This window comes from Dipodomys merriami, unplaced genomic scaffold (genome assembly GCF_024711535.1).
Source record: "Dipodomys merriami isolate MVZ:Mamm:240054 unplaced genomic scaffold, mDipMer1.0.p SCAF_2, whole genome shotgun sequence".
Taxonomy (NCBI): domain Eukaryota; kingdom Metazoa; phylum Chordata; class Mammalia; order Rodentia; family Heteromyidae; genus Dipodomys; species Dipodomys merriami.
The window spans coordinates 39,127,633-39,149,443 of NW_027203381.1; the positions used below are offsets into that span (position 1 = coordinate 39,127,633).

The following is a 21,811-nucleotide window of genomic DNA, read 5'->3' on the forward strand; positions in this document are numbered from 1 at the left end:
GGCTGTTCTAGGGGTATGAAATGAGTCCTTTAACATGGACAAATAAGGATCAACTTTGTGCAGTTGGAATGAATTTACAATCTTCCTATCCTTGACTGATGGAATGATTAGATATCAGTTAACTAAGGTAAGATATCTAGGGGAAAGGGAGATTTTAAAAAATTACTATTGTTTAGCAAGTGGGAAGTGAGAAAAAGATTTGCTGAATAGCTCTTTGTATTTTTCCACATTTGTTATACTACCCAGAACAAAGAACCTCTTTGATTGGAAGACAGTAACACCTCTCTCCTGGGTAATCCTTCCTTTCCCTCCACTGGTCTGAAAAGGAATGTAGTGTTTCAAGCATGTCATATTACCTACTGTCTCGAATCTGATACCTGGTACCCCTTTCCATCCTTTACCCTCCGCTCTACAAAGGACATCTTATTCTTCAGCCAGATTATTTACGGGGTGTAGGGAATGGAGGGAGGGAGATGATCATCTTCCAAGTTCCCAGTCGACATGAAAGATATTGTTGTCCTGTTCCTCTACTAGGATGTCTTCCTCTGAAGTCCTCAATCTTTGCTTAAGCTGCTGCAACAGCATTTGTTGCCTGGTTAAAAAAAAAATTAGTTTTAAAAAAACCCAACACCTTAACTGTATTTCTTCCCAAAAGTGATTCTAGGTAAAGCCCTGAGTTTAAATCCCAGTATTGTAAGGAAAAGAAGAGAGAGAGAGAGAGAGAGAGAGAGAGAGAGAGAGAGAGAGTAAAAGATCTTAGGCAATCCAGGTAGACTCTGGAGCCTCAGTTTCTTTCTCCATAAACTTGGGCTAACAACTATGCCTATTTCCCAGGGTACTCATGAAAACTATATTTTTTATCATCTAATATGTCCTGGACACTTATCATTTGACTTTTTAGCTACTAAATCTTTAGGCCTCTAAATGGGTTTGAAGACTTAAGACATTAATGGCACACAAAATTGGATTTGCAGTTCATTTCTGGTGGTGCCAATGACTGACTCTAGCTAGCTAGATTTTCCTTTGACCATCCTCTTTTAATTTTAGTCTTTGGAATATTTGCTGTAGAAACAAAACTTTAAAAAATATGTATTTTCTAAATGAATACGTAAGTGGTGCAACTGTATAGTACAAGTGTGTTACTGGGAGGATTTCAGAAAAACTTTAAATTTTTGTTCTTGTTACAGTCCCTTCCTTAGTTTCCTAAGAGGAACTCAAGTTGATTTATTCAGCATAAAATAGGGGCTCTGGAAAAATATAGGATGCAAAGGGCTAAAGAAATAATCAGTTCAGAGGTATATAAATGTTAGTTATTGACCCTGTCTTATTCATAGTTGATAGGGCTTGGAGGAGAGGCTTGATAAAATTTTATAATACAGTAAGAAATGCTTATGGGTAAGGACAAAATGCTATAAGGTGTCCAGATTTGAGCTGAGTTGTGACATATTATGTCCTAGGTAGGTAAGAGAAAGCAAGGGAAGATAGGGATAACAATAGGAATGACTCATATTTGAGTAGGTAATGCTAATTGATTACCTTAATTTGGTTATATGTTACATTACATGAGCCAGATTTTCATACTGTACCCTATAGATATGTGTAAATATTTTGTCACTGAAAAACTAAAATTCCATGGCTCACATGATAGAGGGCTTGCCAAGCATACAGTGAATCTCTGAGTTTGAACTAAATCTCTGGGCAGGGAACTAAAATTTTAAAACTTTAGAAAAAGAAAATGAGAGTTTCCTGATTAGTATTAAAAAAAAATCATTGGCCTTGAAAAATACAAATTTTATGGTATTTAGATTGTCTTCATAAAGCCATTAAAAAATGTTAGGAATCTGAACAAAGATTTAAAAAATAGCTACTTGTTATAAAAGGAAAAAAAAAAACCACAAAAAGACCTACTTTTTTCATATAGTGCTTCATTTTTGTCATGCATCTGATCTTGTTCCCACAGAACTTATTTAATACAGGTAGGATACTGTTTTACAGATAGTGACATTAAAGCTTTTATTTGTCCCAAGGTCACATATCTAGCTGAGAGCTTGAACTACCATCTTCTGATTTTCTGTGTTCTTGTTTATTCAAACTGAAAATACTACTGCCTGATTACTCATGCTTAGCAAGCTAAATTGAACAGGTATTCTGCAAGTTGTGTATATGCAGTAATATATCTTATTCAAAGCATGTACCTGTATTCAATGTGGCTTCTCCCACAAGGTCATAATAAGTCAGTGATGGAATTACCCTGCTGTCCTTAGTCATTGCCCTATTGCCACACTGCAAACATTCCATATTCTGAGGATCTATCAGAGGGAGTGCATCTTCACCTTCACTTTCATGGTTTTGTTTTAGTCCTATAGCTTTTGCAGCCATTTTTCAAATTCAGGGTTAGAGGAGCTCATAACTGCCTATTTTTAACTAGTGAGATGACATTGGGTGAGTTAAACTATAAACTAAGGAATTAACTTCAAATTTGGATTAACTGAGTCCATCTAAGTCTAGAGGTGTAGGACTTAAACATCCATCAACAGACAAGTCTGCTGGTCACACAGATGATCAATTGCTATGTGTGAATACATTTATACCAGGTTGGTATAAATTAAGCCGAGCACTGGTGGCTCACACCTGTAATACTATCTACTCAGGAGGCTGAGATCTGAGGATCGCAGTTCAAGGCCAGCCCTGGCAGGAAAGTCTGTGAGACTCTGATCTCCAATAAACCACCAGAAAACTGGAAGTGGTGCTGTGGCTCAAGTGGTAGAGTGATCACCTTGAGCTGAAGAGCTGAGGGACAGCGCCCAGGCCCAGAGTTCAAGCCCCATGACTGACCAAAAAAAAAAAAAAAAAAGATTTTTCTTAATAAAAATCAGACTAGCCTACCCTCTACTCCCAAAGATACTGCCTTATTTGTGTGGTTGTCTTCCTGATACTGATACATTTGTTTGGTCTGTCTTCCTGATTCCAAAAGAATATGTCACTTCCTCCACCTGCCTTCCCAGCCAGGCCTGTGCCCCTGATCCCTGGAGAGGCAGTAGGCTGTGGAGTTGATCAGTAGTCACCTTCCTTCCTTGGTTCTCCTCCTGGAAATTGAGCTGGGTGTCTCCAGATTCCACCATTAGCTTTGCTTTTTCAGAACAACAGCAGACATGGGAGGACCCAATCCTGCTTTCTCAGCTGTGTTGGGTGGCTGGGTGCTGGTCTGGGACTGAAGACAGTCATTTGTACTGAGGAAGTGAGTCACCTGACAACCACTTAGGGAGATGCTTAAGAAGAGATGAATGATAGTCATGATTTCTGCAAGTGTTCCTAGTAAGGACATAGTAGATGGGACAGTCTGTCTTTAATGGAGACACAGTTGGAGTTTGAGCAATGCAGTAGCTACAGGTGAGGAAAGTTTGAGGAGGTGATGAATGGGGGTGGAGATTGCTTCAAAATTATGTCACTTATTAACCATATCACCTCAAAGTATCATCTGAGCCATAGTTTCCTTGCCTGTAAACGATTCTATGCCGTAGGGTATGTGTTTGGCATTCAGTGTTGTTCGGTCAGTATTTACTAAAGGTATCCTGGAGTATGAGACACTTGCTGGTTGATGTTCAGTGGGTACTAGTGGCACTTCCTGGTAGAGTCAGGTTTAGCAATGGCTATAGTTGCTAGTATATGGCAAAAAGGCTTCCCCTCTCCCCTCACCCCTTCCTGAACTGCCCAATTACTATTCAAAGAAGCTTTCTTGCCCTGTCATCTACCCAGTAATTAAACCCTGGAGTACATTGTGAAATTCCCATATGACCTAGAAACTCTGTAGCTGTGTATAGCTACTAAGTTCTAGATTGAAGCAGGCATCTCTGAGTTGTGAACCTACATAACCCAGTCAGTTGCCTCCATTCATTGTGTTTTGATGGTTGCTGGATGAAGAATGCAATGAATTCCAAAGGAATTACTACCCCTCGGCTACAGCATTTAGGTTTTTTTAAAAATTATTTTACAAAGGAGTCAAAATAAAAGCAAGAAAATACTCTCAAAATATAAATACTGCTTGAGTCTAAAGCAGGAACCAGTGGCCAGAGCTTGTTTTTGTGAGTTTTATTGGGAATGGACACATGTGTATGCACATGTACTCACCTCTTGTCTGGGGTTTCATTTGAAAACTTGACAGGGCTGAGTAGTTCTCTCAGGAAACTCAAGCTAATCTTCAGTAAATGGCGCTGGCAAAATTGGTTAAGCACCTGTAGAAAACTAAAGCTAGATCCTTATATATCACCCTTCACCAGAATCAACTCCAAATGGATCAAAGACCTCGAAATAAAAGCAGACACCTGAAAACATTACAGGAAGGAATAGGAGAAACTCTAGGGATCCTTGGCACAGGCCAAAATTTTCTTAATAAAGACCCAGAAACACAACAAATCAAAGAAAGGTTGGACAAATGGGATTGCATGAAACTTCAGAGCTTTTGCATGGCAAAGGACATAGCTAGCAAGATCAATAGAAAGCCCACGGATTGGGAAAAAAATCTTTACTAGCCAAGGGACATGGGTCTCATATGTAAAATATACTTAGAACTTAAAAAATTAAACCCCCCAATAACAAATCCTCAAAGAAACAAATGCCTGATTAATAAGTGGCCTAAAGTCTTAAAGAGAGACTTCTCTGAGGAGGAAGTAAGAATGGCCAGTAGACACATGAAGAAATGCTCAACTTCTCTAGCCATAAGAGAAATGCAAATCAAAACAACATTGAGATTCTACCTCACCCCAGTTAGAATGGCTATAATCAAGAAATCTAATAACATGCTGGAGGGGATGTGGCCAAAAGGAAACCCTACTGCATTGTTGGTGGGAGTGTCATGTTCAACCACTTCAGAAAACAATATGGAGGTTCCTCAAAAGACTCCACATAGAGCTCCCCTATGACCCAGCAATCCCACTTTTAGGCATTTACCCAAACGCTCACAAACAAAGCTATACTGAAGCTACCAGCACAACTATGTTTATCGCAGTATTATTTACCATAGCTAAGCTATGGAACCAACCCAGATGCCCCTCAGTAGATGAATGGATCAAGAACGTATAGTTATATATACAATGGAATTCTATGCCTCCATCAGAAAGAATAACACCACCCATTTGTTAGGAAATGGAAAGACTTGGAAAAAATTATATTAAGTGAAGTAAGCCAGTCCCAAAGAAACATAGGTCCTATGGTTTCCTTTATTTGCAATAACTAATATATGTCTAGGACAAGCAGAAAAGGTCAAAAGCTATGTGCATATGACCATACAACCTGATGCTAAGTGAAGTGAACCCCAAGATAGGGACACAAGTGGTTTTATCTTTCTTGCTATTATTTTTAATGTATTTATAATGTACTGTGTGATTTTTTTTTTGTTTCTTTTGTATGTTCTTCCCCTATGGTTTTCACTGTATTTGATGTCGGTGCCTTGTATCTTGTATATGCACTTTTCTAATTTGGGGAGGGGAAGGGAAATAACAAAATGCTGAAATAAGGATACAGGTTTACTCATTGTAACAATGAGATGTACAAGACACTGTTGAAAATGAACTTTACAACTTTGGGCAGGGGGAGGGAGGAGGTAGGAAGGAAAGGGATGGTAGGGGAAAAACAAAGGAGGGGGTAACAATGCTCGAAAGGAAATGTACTCATTACCTTACTCATGTAACTATACTGTACAGTATTTTTACAATTAAAAAAAGAAAAAAAACCCTCAGGCTAACAAGCCTATTTAATGTTTGGCCCTTTAAGACAAAGTTTATCAACAACTGCCCCAGCCAGATCCACAAGAGAGCTTGTGGAATGTGTCATAAACAGATGTTGCAGTGGCACGGAACATATGCCTCACTGATGGGAAGGAAAAGTGTTGATGCTCCAGAGCACTGGCTCTGCTCTGTGGCCTCCCAAGGATGCCTCTGTTCTGTTGGACAGCTTACCAACTTAGTGAACACTGGACTAGACCAGGGTGAAAGAAGTCAGAGTTCAATTTAGTGGAGGAAATGAGTCTTGGGAAAGGCCAGTAAGGATAGTTAGAGAGGGTGTTTCTAGGTGAGTAAAACTGAAACTTGGAGTAGGAAACAGTGTATACCTTTATTTTCTGGCACTGGAGTCAAAAGACTGGAGTTTGACCTTCTGGATCTTGATAAATACAGTAGAGGGTAGGTCAAGAAGATCCAAAAGCCCATCTGTGGAAGGTAGTTAAGATTTTATTGTAAAAGTAATTTAAGCTAGGCACTTGTGGCCTACGCCTGCAATCCTAGCTACTCAGGAGGCTGAGATCTAAGGATCTCAGTTCTAAACCAGCTCATGCAGAAAAGTCCGTTAGGACTCTTAACCACCAGAAAACCAATAACACTGTAGCTCAAAGTGGTAGAGTATGAGGCTTGAATGAAGGAGCTCAGGACAGCATACAGGTCCTGAGTTAAAACTCCAGGACTGACAAACACACACACACACACAAAGTCACCACCTTTGTGTGTGGTTTTATATGTGTGTGTGTGTGTTTACCTATGAATGAAATTTAAAAAGTAGGAAGACCCAGGCTGGGCTAATAATTAGCCCCAGGTGAATCTGCAAAAGAGGATCGGTACTATCCTACTGAGGTTAGGGAGGCCTCTTGGTGCTATTTCATATATACTTGTAATGTGAGATATTTGTGATAGATGTGTACTGCTTTGTAATTACAAATCTGCAATCTTTAATTTTAGGAATTTGCAAAAAATCTTAAACTAATTCATGTGGTTATGAATAGCTCTCTAAGACTGGTCCATAGCCACTAGATGAACTGTCAAGAATGTAGTATCATTCTTTGAACTTGGTGGGGGTGTGACAGTGCTCCCCTATAGTTAATGTGTGGGAGACAATCTCCAGTGCAGCAGACTTGCACTGTGTGTTGTGTGTAAACCAGGTGAAGTGTCTGGAGCCTCTTTGACAAAGCACTGGGTTGTAGGTTCTGAGCACCTGAAAACTGTGCAGCAAAAAGTCTAGTAAGAGCCAAGCTGCAGCCTGTGTAGAAGGCATAGCTGTAGTGTACATGAGAGTGGGAGAGGTGGCAGTGGTTGTGGGAGGTGCATGGTGGCAGTGAACCTCCTTTGCAGAGGGACTGGTATCAAGGAGGGGTCAGGAAAGATGAGTTTGGTTTTGTACACCTGAGACTGTTAGGAAGCTAGGTAGACATACAGCTGTACAGGTTGAACATTATTGAAAGCTGAGAAAGAGCTGTCTGTGAATGAAAGGACAGCAGTGTTTTTGGAAGGTGCAATGAGATCTGAGGATCATGGTTCAAAGCCAGCCTGGGAAGGAAAGTCCATGAGACCCTTACCTCCAATAAAACTACTGTTAGTAATGTCCCCACCTTTGGTCCTCAACTCCACCTAGACCTGAGGTCCTCCCTGCCTACAGTTCTCTCCAGACAGCTCGCCACTCCATCTCTCCGCTCAGACCCACCTTGTACTCACCTCACTTCTGCCCTCACTTCCTCCCCCGGACCTACCTGCCACCTGGATAGGGGCAGGCACCGTGTGCTCCCTCTCCTGGGGAGATAAGGTATGCCCCTCTAATAAACCTAATACTCTTTCTCCTGTGCCTGCCTGCCTCTGCGTGGTTTCCTGAGATGATCGTGAAGGCTTCTTACAACTCCGAAAAAGCTGGAAGTGGCATTGTGGCTCAAGTGGTTAAGTGCCAGCCTTGAGCAAAAGAAGCTTAGGGACAACACTCAACACTGGTGATGATGATGATAAGGATGATGATAAGGATAAGGAAATCAGGTGGTTGAGGTTACAAAAAGACTCAGGTGAAGATGGCGGTAGGAGGAGAAAGGAAGGGAGAGATCTCAAGTAAAGAAGCCTTTCCCATCAGTGTGGCAATATGAGTCACCTAACCTCTTTCTTGAGTTTGGACAGGTAGGAGTAGGTAGGTGTAATGCTAGTAAGAAGGCCTTAATTATGCAATAAGTTATGTTTTATGGGGAGTCCGTTTCTGAGCCAGATTGTTCTGGTTTGAATGCTGGTTTGGCCACAATTTGTGTGATCTCCGACAAATTATATAGTCTCTTGATGACTCTATTTCTGTACCTATGAGTGCCATTCTAGCACCTCCCACATCAAATCTTGATTGGATTAATTAGGTTGATGTATGAAGAGTACTTAAAAACAGTGCCGGGAACACAGTGCCTTGTAAGTACTACTGGGTACCAATGTGGCCAATTCTTTTCAGGCCTCAGATTTTCCTTTGATTTGTGCAGGCCACAGAAAGATGTCAGGTAAGGTAGATGGATGGAGGTTGTGTTTTTTCAGGGCTCTCAGTCCATAGCTTCATCACTAGCAGAATCAACAGCATCCTGCAGCACAGCAGCTCATGGCTGGCTCATCCCAGATAGTCTCACAGCTGCACCAGCTTCATTCTGTGCACAGGTTCACATTCTGTCCCCTACTGGCAGCTAATGTCCAGTAGCAAATGTCCCATCCTTCAATGGTGCCTGTTTATACCCTTTCTAGACAAAGTAGCATCTGTCCAAGGATGGTCACACAAGGCTGTGTATGTACACTCAGTCTGAAGGCTACATGCAGGGTTATCTAAGTACCATGCCTATGTGACTCAAGGTTATGTGGATATGCTGAACCAGCTCAGCCTCAGGCCTTGGAAATTTCAGGCCCAAAGTCCTCCAAAAGCTATGGTGGGAAAAGCCTGACTTACCCATGTACTCTACTATCCCCTAATCCACTTGCTTAGGACTACTTCTGTAGGGAAGTGACTATGAAAAGCAAGCCTGAGAGTGAAGATTCAGACCCAAAGAGACCTCAGCTGCTTCAGTTCCTTGGGACTTCTTTTTTTTTTTTTTTTTTTTTTGTCGGTCGTGGGGCTTGAACTCTGGGCCTGGGCGCTGTCCCTCAACCCTTCAGCTCAAGGTGAGCACTCTATCACTTGAGCTACAGCGCCACTTCCGGTTTTCTGGTGGTTTATTGGAGATAGGAGTCTCACGGTCTTTCCTGCCCGGGCTGGCTTTGAACCGCGATCCTCAGATCTCAGCCTCCTGAGTAGCTAGGATTACAGGCGTGAGCCACCAACACCCGGCCCTTGGGACTTCTTGATTGAGAATAAGTAATAATTCTTTTTTATGCAGTTTAAAAATTTTTATTTTTGCCAGTCCTGGGGCTTGGGTCTGGGTACTGTCCCTATTCATCTTCTGCTCAAGGCTAGCACTCTACCATTTGAGCCAGAGTGCCACTTCTGGCTTTTTCTGTTTATGTGGTACTGAAGAATTGAACACAGGTCTTCATGCATGCTAGGTAAGCACTCTACCATTAAGCCACATTCCCAGCCCCAGTAATAATTCTTTTTAAAAAAAATTTCATTTTATTGTAAAGATGCTGTACAGCAGGGTTACAGTTATATGAGTAAGGCAATAAGTACATTTCTTGTCGAGCATTGTTACCCTCTCCTTTGTTGTTCTCCCACTATCCCTTCCCCCTCATTCCTCCCCCCCCAATAATTCTTTATATTTGATTATCTCCTGTTACATGTTTTATTAAGTACTTAGTACATATTCCCTTATTTAGTCTTCAAACTAAACTTGTGAGATTTGCAACGATTATTAAGCTTCATTTCTCAGGTGGTGAAAACTTCTTCCTGGTTAAGTAACATGAGTTAGATATGGTCAACTATCCAGTCTTTGATTGAAAGCTTCATGAGTTCTTAGGATCAGAACCCAGGGCTCCTGACTGTACTCTGTGCCTTCCCTTTTCACCACATTTGTAGAAACAGTGCTACCAGATTTATAGAAACAGTGCTTTGCTTTGAAATAAATGACGTAGTTTAGGAAGGATGATCTCTGTGAAACAGTGTTAGGTCATCTTGTTTGCCTTTGTAGCAGCAAATGCTGAAGAAGGGGAATTTAGGCTCCAGACACCCTTTTGTGTGCTTTGTGGAACTGTGGTTTGTTACTGAGTTTCTCTACCTAAAATTTGTGGAAGGCCACAGGCTTGTGGTAGCCAGGTGGTCAGATAGACCACATAAGGAGAGAATTTAATCTTGACCATGGGGTTGGTTGCAGGAGGTCCTATACCCAGTTAACTAATGAAGCTGTAACCATTGATGGACTAAGCTATAGCAGATTAAGTTGTTTTTCTGCGCCTCCCTCCAGCTTTTCTATCAGAGCTGACTGATCACATTGTTCGTTGAAATTCTCAGAACCTGCTCTGGCTCTAGGATCTTCTGGATTAGGAAATCAGCCTTTGTTTTACTTTGCACAAATAAACTCTACTAAACTTTATTAGTCAAAGAAATTTTCCTTTTAACTCTTTTGTACGACCTGCTTGGCAGCCAGTTAGTTGAGAATTCTTGAGAACTAGCAAGGAACTCTGGTTTTAAGTTATGTTAACTCTTGGCCTTTTATCCACCTTAATAATTGGCTTTCACCTTTTCAAGTTTCAGTTAAATGGGTAATGAACTAAAAGAAATTCAGAGTTGCATTTCTTAGTATTGCTATGGTTAGCTTCTTCATTTGGGTAATTTCCCTCCTTTGTGGCCTGAACTTGTGACTTTTACTGGGTCAAAAGAGGAATACATAGCTGGGTGTGGTGGCATATGTCTGTAATTCCAGTACTACTTGGGACAAAGACCAGAAGATTGAGCATTTAGAGTCAGCCTGAGCTAGCAAGCTAAACCTTGTCTCAAAAAACAAAAACTAGGTAGAAGGGGAGGAGAGAATAAGTAATGTGTGTGTATGCATATATATATATATATATATGTATATATATTTTTAACAGCACGAAGGTCTTGTCATGCTAGACAAGTGCCCTAACACTAAGCTATATTCCCAACCTCCCTTCTCCCACTTTTTTTGAGACGACAGACTGTCATTAATTTTCCAAGGCTGGCCTCAAACTCTTGATTTGCCTGCATCAGCCTCCTGAGTAGCTGGGATTACAGCTGTGTACTTTCTGTAATTTTTATTTCAAATTCATTTTATTTTTTTAGAAAACCTGAAGGGGGGGGGAATGCACACTAAGTGTTATTTTATATTTTAGAGTTTCAGGGACCATTGTGGGATTTGTATTTTATCTGGGGACTAACATAGACTGTTGTTGCTCCTTACAGGTGTGGGTCAATTGCCACTGTTACTAGAGAAAATCCATAGTTTTCTATTGTGTGTATGTGTATGTGTGTGTGTGTATGCATGCACACACGTGTGCCAGACCTGGGACTTGAATTCAAGGTCTAGAAACTGTTTCAGAGCTTCTTTTGTTCAAGGCTAACACTCAGTCACTTGAGCCACAGTGCTACTTCCAGTTTTCTGACGGTTAATTGGAGATAATCTCACAGACTTTCCTGGCTGAGCTGCAATCCTCAGCTCTCAGCCTCCTGAGTAGCTAGGATTACAGGCATGAATCACTGGCGCCTGGCTTCCTGTTTTTTTTTTTTTTTTTTTTAATGGCGATTCCACCAGGTATCTTAGGAGTCCTCATTGCTTCTTCTTTTCTTCTGTTTCCCTGTTGGGCAGTGTCCCTGGCTTGCTGTGTGCCTGGCTGTGTCCCAGGCTTTCTGGGTCCTTTGTGTTGTCCAAGTTCATTATGATGCAACGCATGGGGTTGCTTTGGGCAGTACCCTTAGAACAGAGTGCTGATTCATAATGCACCCGTCCCACTTCTGAATTTTCTTATAGCCTTGTGACTCTCACATGGGGAATATGAGTGGCTCTTGAGAAAGCTTTTCATAAGATACTTTTAAAAATTATTATTGCAGCTAGGCTCTGGTGGCTCATGCCCATAATCCTAGCGACTCAGAAGGCTGAGATCTGAGGGTCACCATTCAAAGCCACCCAGGCAGATTGGAGAGTCTTAGCTTCAGTTAACCACCAGAAAACCTGTAAGCTGTGGCTTACAGTAGTAGAGTTTAGCCTTGAGCAGAAAGAGCTCAGGGATAGCACCCAGACCCTGAGTTCAAACCCCACAACCAAAAAAAAAAAAAAAAAATTACTATTGCTTGGATGACTTTCCTTAAAGTTAACATATGCATTTCTTGCTGTCTACTTTGGTCTCTAGGACAAAGTGTTCCTCCTCCTTTTCTAGGTAGGGTTATTGGGGGTATTTGTGGTTTTATTTAGGTTGCTTACAAAGAACTAATATTAATTAACCTGGGAATTTGTGGAAATAATCCAGCAGTGGTGAGAACTGACCTCTCTAGAGCCTTATAAGTCTTTGAAATCATTTGGTACATGACAGGACAGACTTTTCATTGGCTTCCCTTTGCAGTCTGTCTGTCTTGATAATTTTGTATGGCTTCTAATGATGTTATAAATATCCAAATGGCCGTTGACAGGAAAAAATGTTCTCCCACCTCTGTTTTAGAGCTTATATAGTTCCTTGAGGAGATGTACAAAACTAATATAATAATCACTAACTTACAGAGTATCTTGCTTTCCTAAACATTGTGAAATTAGTGATCTTAAAAGTAACTAAGCTGGGCGATGGTGGCTCATGCCTGGAATCCTAACTATTCAGGAGGCTGAGATCTGAGGATCGCAGTTCAAAGCCAGCCTGGGCAGGAACATCCATGAGACTTTTATCTCCAATTAACCACAAAACCAGAAGTGGCACTGTGGCTCAAGTGGTAGAACGTTCGCCTTGAGCTGAAGAGCTCATAGTGCCCAGGCCCAGAGTTCGAGCCCCACAACCGGCAAAAAAAAAAAAAAAAAAAGTAATTATAGTTTCCTTTTTAACAAATACGTAGGGAGTATAAATCACGTAAATAATAACCATTACTTCACTGACTTGAAAAATCCACTCTAGGCATTTCTGTTTTTATTAAAATATTTATTTTTAAAATATTTAACAAGTATGTCTTACCTTTTGTGACATTTTGTAGGCAGCATGCAGAGGTTCTGTGAAGGTCCTTGAGTGAGCATTTTTTTCCTTTGAAATTTGTTTTTCCATTGAAACCTGTGACACTTAATTTTATGTTGACTTTCTGTAGGTGTTTTCACAGTCCTGTGTTTGGTATGGAGAATGTGGAATTGTATCTGGAGATAAGAGGTACAACTGCAAATATTCTGGGCCACCAAAACCACTGCCTAAGGATGGGTATGACTTAATACAGGTAAGTTCATTGGAAGCACAAAATGTTGATCATAAGATCATCTAATTTAGACCTTAAATATAATGATGAAGTAAGGCTTAAATCTTTTCCCAGACTTAACCCATAACCACAATACGGAGAAGATAACTCCAGAGGCTTAATTTTTCAGGGGCTGACTTTGTACCTCTCACGATGTTTCCCAGTAGCAGGTTACTTACTATTTAGAGGCTAACCTTGAGCACAGAGAACTCAGGGATAGCACCCAGGCCCTGAGTTCAAGTCCCAAAAATGTAACTTCCTGGGACTTCAGCAAAATGTATTCCAATTTAGCTTGTTGTTGCCAAATATCAGGCCTTGATTAGACTGTGCTGTTAATAGGCTGAGACTTCTTCCTCTTCATTTTTAGTGAATTTTCTGTGCTTTCCTGAGATCCTGTGAATTTTGACCACTACCAGAGTTCTACTTTATTAGCACTTTTACCACCCTAAATACATAGGGAAATAAGGAAAAAAAAGCTGGGAATGTCTAGGTGACAAGACTGGTTTTAGAGACTTAAGTTCTCAAAAATCAAGTTGACATAATAATCTTCTGGGCTACTCCTTTCATTAGGATTAATAAGATTTTTACTTTATCTGGAGTACTAAGGGCAGTTGTGAATAGCACTGTGATTGAACTTAAAAAAAAAAATGTGAAAAGATGCCAGGCATTGGTGGCTTATCATTCTAGCTACCCAGGCTGAGATCTGAGGACTGAGATTCAAAGCCAGACTAGGCAGGAAAGTCCATGAGACAGTTATCTCTAACTAACCATGCATGTGCACACACACACAATATGAGAAGAGCAAAAATAATAGAAAAGAGAAAATGTCATAGAGAAGACAAATCTCAAAAGAAAAAACACTAGATATTTCTATGGCTTCTACCTGAGAATCCCTAGTTTATGGATAATATGGTTAAAAGAATTCTGCAAGAACTTTTCAGCTACATAAGAAGGAAGCATTGTCCTTCCTCTAACTCTACTGCTTTCATTTCCATGTCTTCTTTCCTGAAAGGAACTCTGTCCAGGATTCTTCTATGACAATGTCAGTGTCTGTTGTGATGTTCAGCAGCTTCAGACATTGAAAAGTAACCTGCAGCTGCCTCTACAGTTTCTGTCTAGGTAGGTTGACTGCTGGGCAAATAGAACCAATGGGTTTTGGGTACCTTGGTATCAGTAATTTTCTGATTTCCTTTTAAAAGTCAGGTTTTTAGATCTATTTTATTAAGAACACATTCTTACAACTTGTTGAAGATAAAAGGGAAGTAATCCTGATTTAATTTTGTTCTCCTCTAGTTACAGACTTGGTTTCCTCTGAGATGTCCTCGCCTCACAAGGTGTCTGCTCTGTGGGTAGCTTTTTTTCAGGCAGGAACTTTAAAAAAAATTATTATTATAAAGGTGGTGTATAGAGGCTTTACAGTTACTTAAGTCAGGCAAAGACTACATTTCTTTTTGTTTTTGTTTTTGTTTTATTTGTCGGTCATGGGGCTTGAACTCTGGGCCTAAGCACTGTCCCTCAGCTCTTCAGCTCAAGGCTAGAGCTCTACCAATTGAGCTACAGCACCACTTCCGGTTTTCTGGTGGTTTATTGGAGAGAAGAGTTTCACGGACTTTGGTGCCTGGGCTGGCTTTGAACCGCAATCCTCAGATCTCAGCCTCCTGAGTAGCTAGGATTACAGGCATGAGCCACTGGCGCCTGGCTCAAAGACTACATTTCTTTTTGACAATGTTACCCCTTCCTCCGTTCCCTGTTTTCCCTCTTGTCCCTACCCACAAGTTGTATAGTTCATTTTCAATATAGTGTCTAATTGAGTACCACTGCTGCATTTGTTGACTCTCTGTCCCTCCATTTCTGTGCTCCCTTTTGCCCTCCTAAAGATAAATAAACAAGACAAAAAAAAAAAAAAACAAAGAAAAAAACCTTTTTGTTTCCATTTCCTGGAGTTCATTTTGATAAATATTATTTTATGTGATCAGAAGCACATAGGCATTGTGCCTTTGTATTCTTTCCCTAATAATTCCTCCTTTGGTCTCACTGTGCTTGAATGCCTAGAGTCCTGTATAATTCATCATGTCCCACTGTATTTTAGATCTAGCTTTGCATTTGAGAGAAAACATGTGCCGTTTGTGTCTCTAAGCTTGGCTTATCTCATTTAACATGGTTCATTCTACGTCCATCCATTTCCCTGAAAATGGCATGTTATTCTTTCTAAAGGCAGGCAAGAACTTTTGGTGCTCTGTGAGGAGGAGAGGTTCTTGAGACCTCTCAGGTTCTGCAAGACCCTGTCTACATCCATACAGTCCTGTGCTGCTGTTTCCTTCTCCTCGCTTCCCCTGCCTTGCATGTCCCTTGTGTTCTTCCTGTGTTGAAATAATGTGTTAGTATCAGGTCCTTAGTACCTTAGGACTGCTAAGCTTGCTGTTGTGTACTTGACTGGTTTGTCAAAGTTCATTTTGCTCATCTGTTCTCTATGACAAAGCTAGTGCAAATAGGTTGCACAATAGTTATTCTTCTATAGGCCTACCTAGCAGTTTCAAATGGGCAAAAGAACACACTGGTGTTACTCTTTACAACAGTAGATTGTGGTATCTTTGTAAACTTCTTTCAGATTTCAGCACACTGATAAAAATGGATGGGGAGCAAATGCAAAGAGAAGAAAATGTTCTTTGCAGATATCACTGTAGGTGGCTAGCATAAGCCAGCTTCCACCAAGGAAACCCTGCTTCTTAGCAGAAATGGATAACACAGAGTGGAAAACCATCACTAAATTGTTCTCTCAGGATTTTACATAAAGTAATAGTAGGGTAAAAGTTAGAATCTGCCGGGAGTTGGTGTTCATGCCTGTAATCCTAGCTACTCCGGAGGCTGAGATCTGAGATCCCAGAATTGAAGTCATCCTGGGCAAGGAAGTCTGTGAGAAAGTCCAATAACTACTCAGAAAAATCCAGAAGAGGCACTCAAGTGGTAGAGCACTAGCCTGGAACACAAGAAGCTTGGGGAAAGTGTCCAAGCCCTGAGAAAAGCCCCAGGACTGGCAGAAAAAAAAAGTTAGGGTCTAATTGGATCATTATAGGTTGTTGTTAGACTTCAATGTAGCTGGATTGGAGCCTTTGTCACTTGATTGGAACATATTTAGTTACCACTTCTCTAAGTGGGGCAGTATAGATTTAAATATCAACATATAGCCAAAATTTCCCCCATGACATCAGAGATACCAAAGCTTTACTTATACTAGCAAATAGGGCAGTCTGGCATATGGAATCTTAGGCAGCTGTGAAACTGATGATCGTAGAGATGAAATGAAGTAGCATTTATAGAGATTAGTAATTCATGGAAACAGAAGAAAACTGTGCTATCCAAAAGTGGCTCTTAAGATTTCTGCACAAGCTTCTTGAAAGAGTTCAGGTATGTGCCTGTTTCTTTCACTAGAATGTTGAACACATCTTCCTCATTCTGTGTTGTTCATGATCCTAGTAGAAAGTCATCTCAATTATTTGTGTTTGGAGCTCAAGTAAAATAAAGCAATAGCTTGTGTAGGTAACCTTGGACCAAAGAGGAATGTGACCCCTTTTGCCACATATCAGGTAGGGGCTTAAACTTTGAACCTGAAGGACAGTAGTTAGCATTTAGTGCTTTGAAAAACTCATGTTTCTGAAATACATGCAGCCAGAGAATAACACAGCTGTTTTGTTTTAGTTTGGCAATGCTAAGAATCAAACCCATGACCTTACATAAGGGCTGTTCTTTTATCTTTACAAGCTGTTAGGAAATCTCCTGTGTTTTAGGAAGGCCTAGAATTATTATCTAGGGCTTAGAAGAAAGTCTTCTAAGTTACAAGATGAAAACTGTAATATGCTAACTTATTTCCCCCCGTTTTTATGAGAGATATGTGCAGTATTGCAGTTTGAATTTAGGACATTGCACCTCTCAACTTGCTTGTTTGACTGGTGCTCTACCATTTGAGCCATGCCTCCAGCCTTCTTTTTGCTGGTGATTTTGGAGACAGAGTCTAGTGAAGTTTTCTGCCCAAGGTAGTCCTGAAACACAATCCTCAGGTCAGTCTCCTGGCTAGCTAGGATTACAGGCATGAACCACTGGTGCTTGGTGTCTTTTTCCTTAATCAGAATTATCACAGTTCCAGGATAAAGGAAAACATCTTTAAATTACAAAGAACAGAATTCAAGAAAACATATTTCTCTTTGAAATTATATCTGAACAAAATAAATGTTGTAAAGTTAGGGAAGTTTTAAAAGCTGTTTTTTCATGTTAAAGTAACCTGAGATTTTAAGAATTTGTGAGGTAAATACATTTCTGTAGAAAATAAATGTCTTTTTTCAGCAAAATTTACATACTCTGTACCTAAGATGGAGTTTTTTTGGGGGGTGGGGTGGGGGCATGAGACTGGGGCTTGAACTTGGTACCTGATACTTTGCTCATTGGTCAGCTCTCTACCAACTGACCCATACTTCCAACCCTTCTGTATCTGTTTTAAATCGTATTTTTACTAGCCTTGTCTGTGAAGACATATAAAATATGATTTTTTTTTCTTTAGATGTCCATCCTGTTTCTATAACCTAATGAGTCTGTTTTGCGAGCTGACATGTAGCCCTCAACAGAGTGAGTTTCTGAATGTTACAGAAACTGAAGATATTGTTGATCCTGTTACAAACCAGACAAAAACAAACGTGAAAGCATTAGAGTACTATATTGGACAGAGTTTCGCTAATGGTAAGTAAGCTTAATTCTTTCTCTTTAAAAAATAAAACAAAACCTGACAATACATCAGGGTGTTCTTTTTTTATTTTCCTGTCAATTATGTGTAAAATCATAGTGCATTACCATTGCTTTGCTTGTACCTTAACACTTGCTACCACCAATAGATCTCTTTAAAACATTTATTTTACCCCCTTCCTAAATTTCGTTTATCATATGGAAATTTTTCGTATGTGTAAGTTTACCTGTGTATCTTACCTGTGTAACCATTGAAACTTTGGTTCTAGCCGGCATGAATTGTTTTTTTTTTTTTGGGTCTGGTCGTGGGGCCTGAACTCTGGGCCTGGGCGCAGTCCCTCAGCTCTTCAGCTCAGGGCTAGCGCTCTACCACTTGAGCCACAGTGCCACTTCCAGCTTTTTTCTTTTTGTTTATGTGGTGTTGAGGAATCGAACCCAGGGCCTCAGGCATGCCAGGCAAGCGCTCTACCACTGAGCCACCTTCCCAGCCCCGTGAATTGTTTTAAGCTCATGAATTACTGTAAAGCCTCGGAGATGGGATAGAAAGGACAGTAGCTAGTAGAGAAGAAGTGGTCTTGATTTTGAGGAAACAGGTCATCATACAGGAATGTAAGCAGAAACTACTAACAGAAGAAATGGGCCCCCAACGACTAGAGACCATAGAATAATCCGAAAGAAGACAGTCTGTTGAAAATGAAATTAAAGAATTTTGAAGAGTAGAATGCTATAGAAAAGGAACAAACAAGTTAGAAGTAAAACCAAGTGGATCTTAAGAAGAAACAGTCATTAAAATGGACTGAAAGATAGATTAGACACAACTAAATACAAAATGTTTTTAGACTAGCCTAATATGTCAATAAGATCAAATTTTTCACCTATAAGGATAAAATATAGATGCTAGGCACTGGTGGCTCACCTGTAATCCTAGCTACTCAGGAGGCTGAGATCTGAGGATCACGGTTCAAAGCCAGCCCAGGCAGGAAAGTCTGTGAGACTCTTATCTCCAATTAACTACCAGAAAACGGGAAGTGGCACTGTGGCTCAAGTGGTAGATCGCCAGCCTTGAGCTGAAGAATGCAGGGACCACGCCCAGGCCCAGAGTTCAAGCCTCAGGACCAACAGAACAAATAAATAACATACAGCATTTCATTGTAATGACCAATTAAAAATTATAACAGGAAAAGTTTAATAGAAAAAGTATTCCAGGGCTGGGAAGGTGGTCCAGTGGTAGAGTGCTTGCCTTGCATGCATGAGGCCCTGAGTTCGATTCCTCAGCACCACATAAGCAGAAAAAGCCAGAAGTGGCGCTGTGGCTCAAATGGTAGAGTGCTAGCCTTGAGCTGAAGAGCTGAGGGACAGCGCCCAGGCCCAGAGTTCAGGCCCCATGACTGGCAAAAAAAAAAAAAAGTATTCCAAGCAGGTACTGGTAATTCATGCCTATAATCCTAGCTACTCAGGAGGCTTGAGATCTGAGGATCGTGGTTCAAAGCCAGCCCAGGCAGGAAAGTCCGTGGGACTCTTCTCTCCAATAAACCACTAGAAATCTGGAAGTGGTGGTGTGGCTCAAGTAGTAGAGCGCTTGCCTTGAGCTGAAAAGCACAGGGACAGCGTTTAAGCCCAGAGTTCAAGCCCCATGACCAACCAAAAAAAAAAAAAAAAAAAAAAAAAAGACAACCTGATTGGAGCAAGAACATGCTCTCCAGAATAACTTACATATGTAGCAGCTGATATATAACCAGTGTATTATTACAAATCATTGTAGAAATGGGCTTATTGGATTGGCACAAATTGAAAAGTTGAGCAGTTCCAACTTTTGATGAGGATGTGGAACAACAGGAATGCTAATAAGCTGCTCCCCTCATAACTTGTTGCAAATGTTTGAAAACCATTTGAAAAACATCTCTTAATATCTAGTAAAGCTGAAGATAAATAAACACACATCTCAAATTCTATTTACCAAAGCCTGCCTTACAAAACTTCTAGTACATGTGAATAGGGAGACCCATGTAAGAACTTCCATAATAGTATTATTGATTATGAAAAAATAGAGATATCCAGACAAATTTGAAGTGAGAAGACAAGTCACAAACTGGGAGGACATTTTTTTGCAAAAGGCATATTTTATTAAGACTGTGGTCCAAAATATTTTTCTTAAAACCTGAACAAAACCCTTACAAAAGAAGGTATAGGTATGTAAGAAAGATGCCTGGCATCATATGCCAGCCAAGAATTGTAAGTTAAAGTCACAGTGAGATATCATTCCATACTTAATAAAATGACCCAAGTCCAGATCACTGATCCATCAAATGCTGCTGAGAATATAGAAGAACTGGATCCTATTCATTCCTGGTAGGAATGCCAAAAGGGACAGTCACTTTGAAATACAGTTTGGCAGGTTTCTTGTCAAACCATGCCTGTCATACGATCTAGTAGTCATGCTCCTAGTATTTACTCAAGATGAGTTGAAAACATATCCACACAAAAGTCTGCACACAGATATTTATAGCAACTTCATTTGCAATTGCCAAAACTTGGAAGCAATCAAGATGTTTTTCAGCAGGTGAATGGGTAAATAAACTGACACATCCAGACATGGAATAATATTTATCATCAAGCCATGAAGAGAGGAAGAATTTTGAATCCTATTACTGAGTGAAAGAATCCTATCTGAACAGGCTGTACAACATATGATACCAAATTTGACATTCTGAGAAAGGCAGAACTTGAGGGAGAGTAAAAAGTCAGTAGTTGTAAATGGCTAGTGAGAGAGAAGAGACAAATAGCACAGAGGATTTTTAGGCAGTGAAATTGCTGTGTTGACTCAATAAGGCTGGGTACATGTCTGTATACATATGCCACAACCCATAGAACATACACCAAGATAAATCCAGATGTCATCTGTGAGCTGTGGGTGATAGTGATTTGTCAGTGTAGGTTCATCATTTGTAAATGTCCATTAAATGTTCATTAATAGAAAATAGATCATTATATTCCTATCAAATATTGAAAACTATGAAATATATGAATTAGTTGTCTGTATAAAGATGACTTCACAACTGTTTTTTTTTCTTGCTTGCTTGCTATTGTTCCTAACGTATTTATAAGGTACCATGTGATTTTTGTTGTTGTTGTTGCTTTGTATGTCCCTCCTTGACAGTATAACCCCTGTTTTCACTGTATTTGATGTTGGTACAATTTGGGGAGGGGAAGGGAAAAACAAATTGTTTAAATTGAGATACAGGTTGACCCACTGCAACAATGAGATGTACAAGGCACTATGTTGAAAAACGAACTTTACAATTTAGGTGGGGTAGAGGGATGGGTGGGGGGAAGAGCAGTTTGTGTAGTTGAGGAGGTGGGAGGGAAGAGATAGTAGGGGAAAAACAAAGGAGGAGGCAACAATGCTTGATAAGAAATGTTCTCATTACCTTGCTCATATAACTGTAACCCTTCTGTACAGTATTTTCACAATAAAAAACTTATTTAAAAAATGTTGGTTGGGCTGGGAAGGTGGCTCAGTGGTAGAGCACATGCCTTGCATGCCAGAGGCCCTGGGTTCGATTCCCCAGCACCACATAAGCAAAAAAAAGAAAAAGCTGGAAGTGGCGCTGTGGCTCAAGTGGTAGAGCGCTAGCCCTGAGCTGAAGAGCTGAGGGACAGCGCCCAGGCCCAGAGTTCAGGCCCCATGACCGGACCCAAAAAAAAAAAAAAAAAAAAAATGTTGGTTGAAAAGTTACATAATATCTGTAGTATGTTGCTTGTGTGAAGTTTTAAAATAAAAGTGCCATAAGTTCATAGATACATAGAGTGGTATTGCTTCTTTGGAAAAAAGTCTGGAATTCATGAAACATTTAACCAGTTAGGGGATATCCAAGCAATTCAACTGCCAGGAGAAGTGAAAACCTGCTGAAAATGTTCTGCTTAGTTAAAGAAGTCAGCACAAAAGACC

At 40.3% G+C, this 21,811-nt stretch overlaps 1 protein-coding gene across 1 annotated transcript in view; it reads left to right on the forward strand.

The window, feature by feature from the left end:
- Positions 1-21,811, forward strand: part of Npc1 (NPC intracellular cholesterol transporter 1) — a 58,045-nt gene that overhangs the window by 2,909 nt on the left and 33,325 nt on the right. The window contains exons 2-4 of the mRNA XM_070029438.1: positions 12,991-13,113; positions 14,144-14,250; positions 17,684-17,859. Of these exons, the coding sequence (XP_069885539.1) occupies positions 12,991-13,113; positions 14,144-14,250; positions 17,684-17,859 (406 nt within the window). The remainder of the gene's footprint in view (positions 1-12,990; positions 13,114-14,143; positions 14,251-17,683; positions 17,860-21,811) is intronic.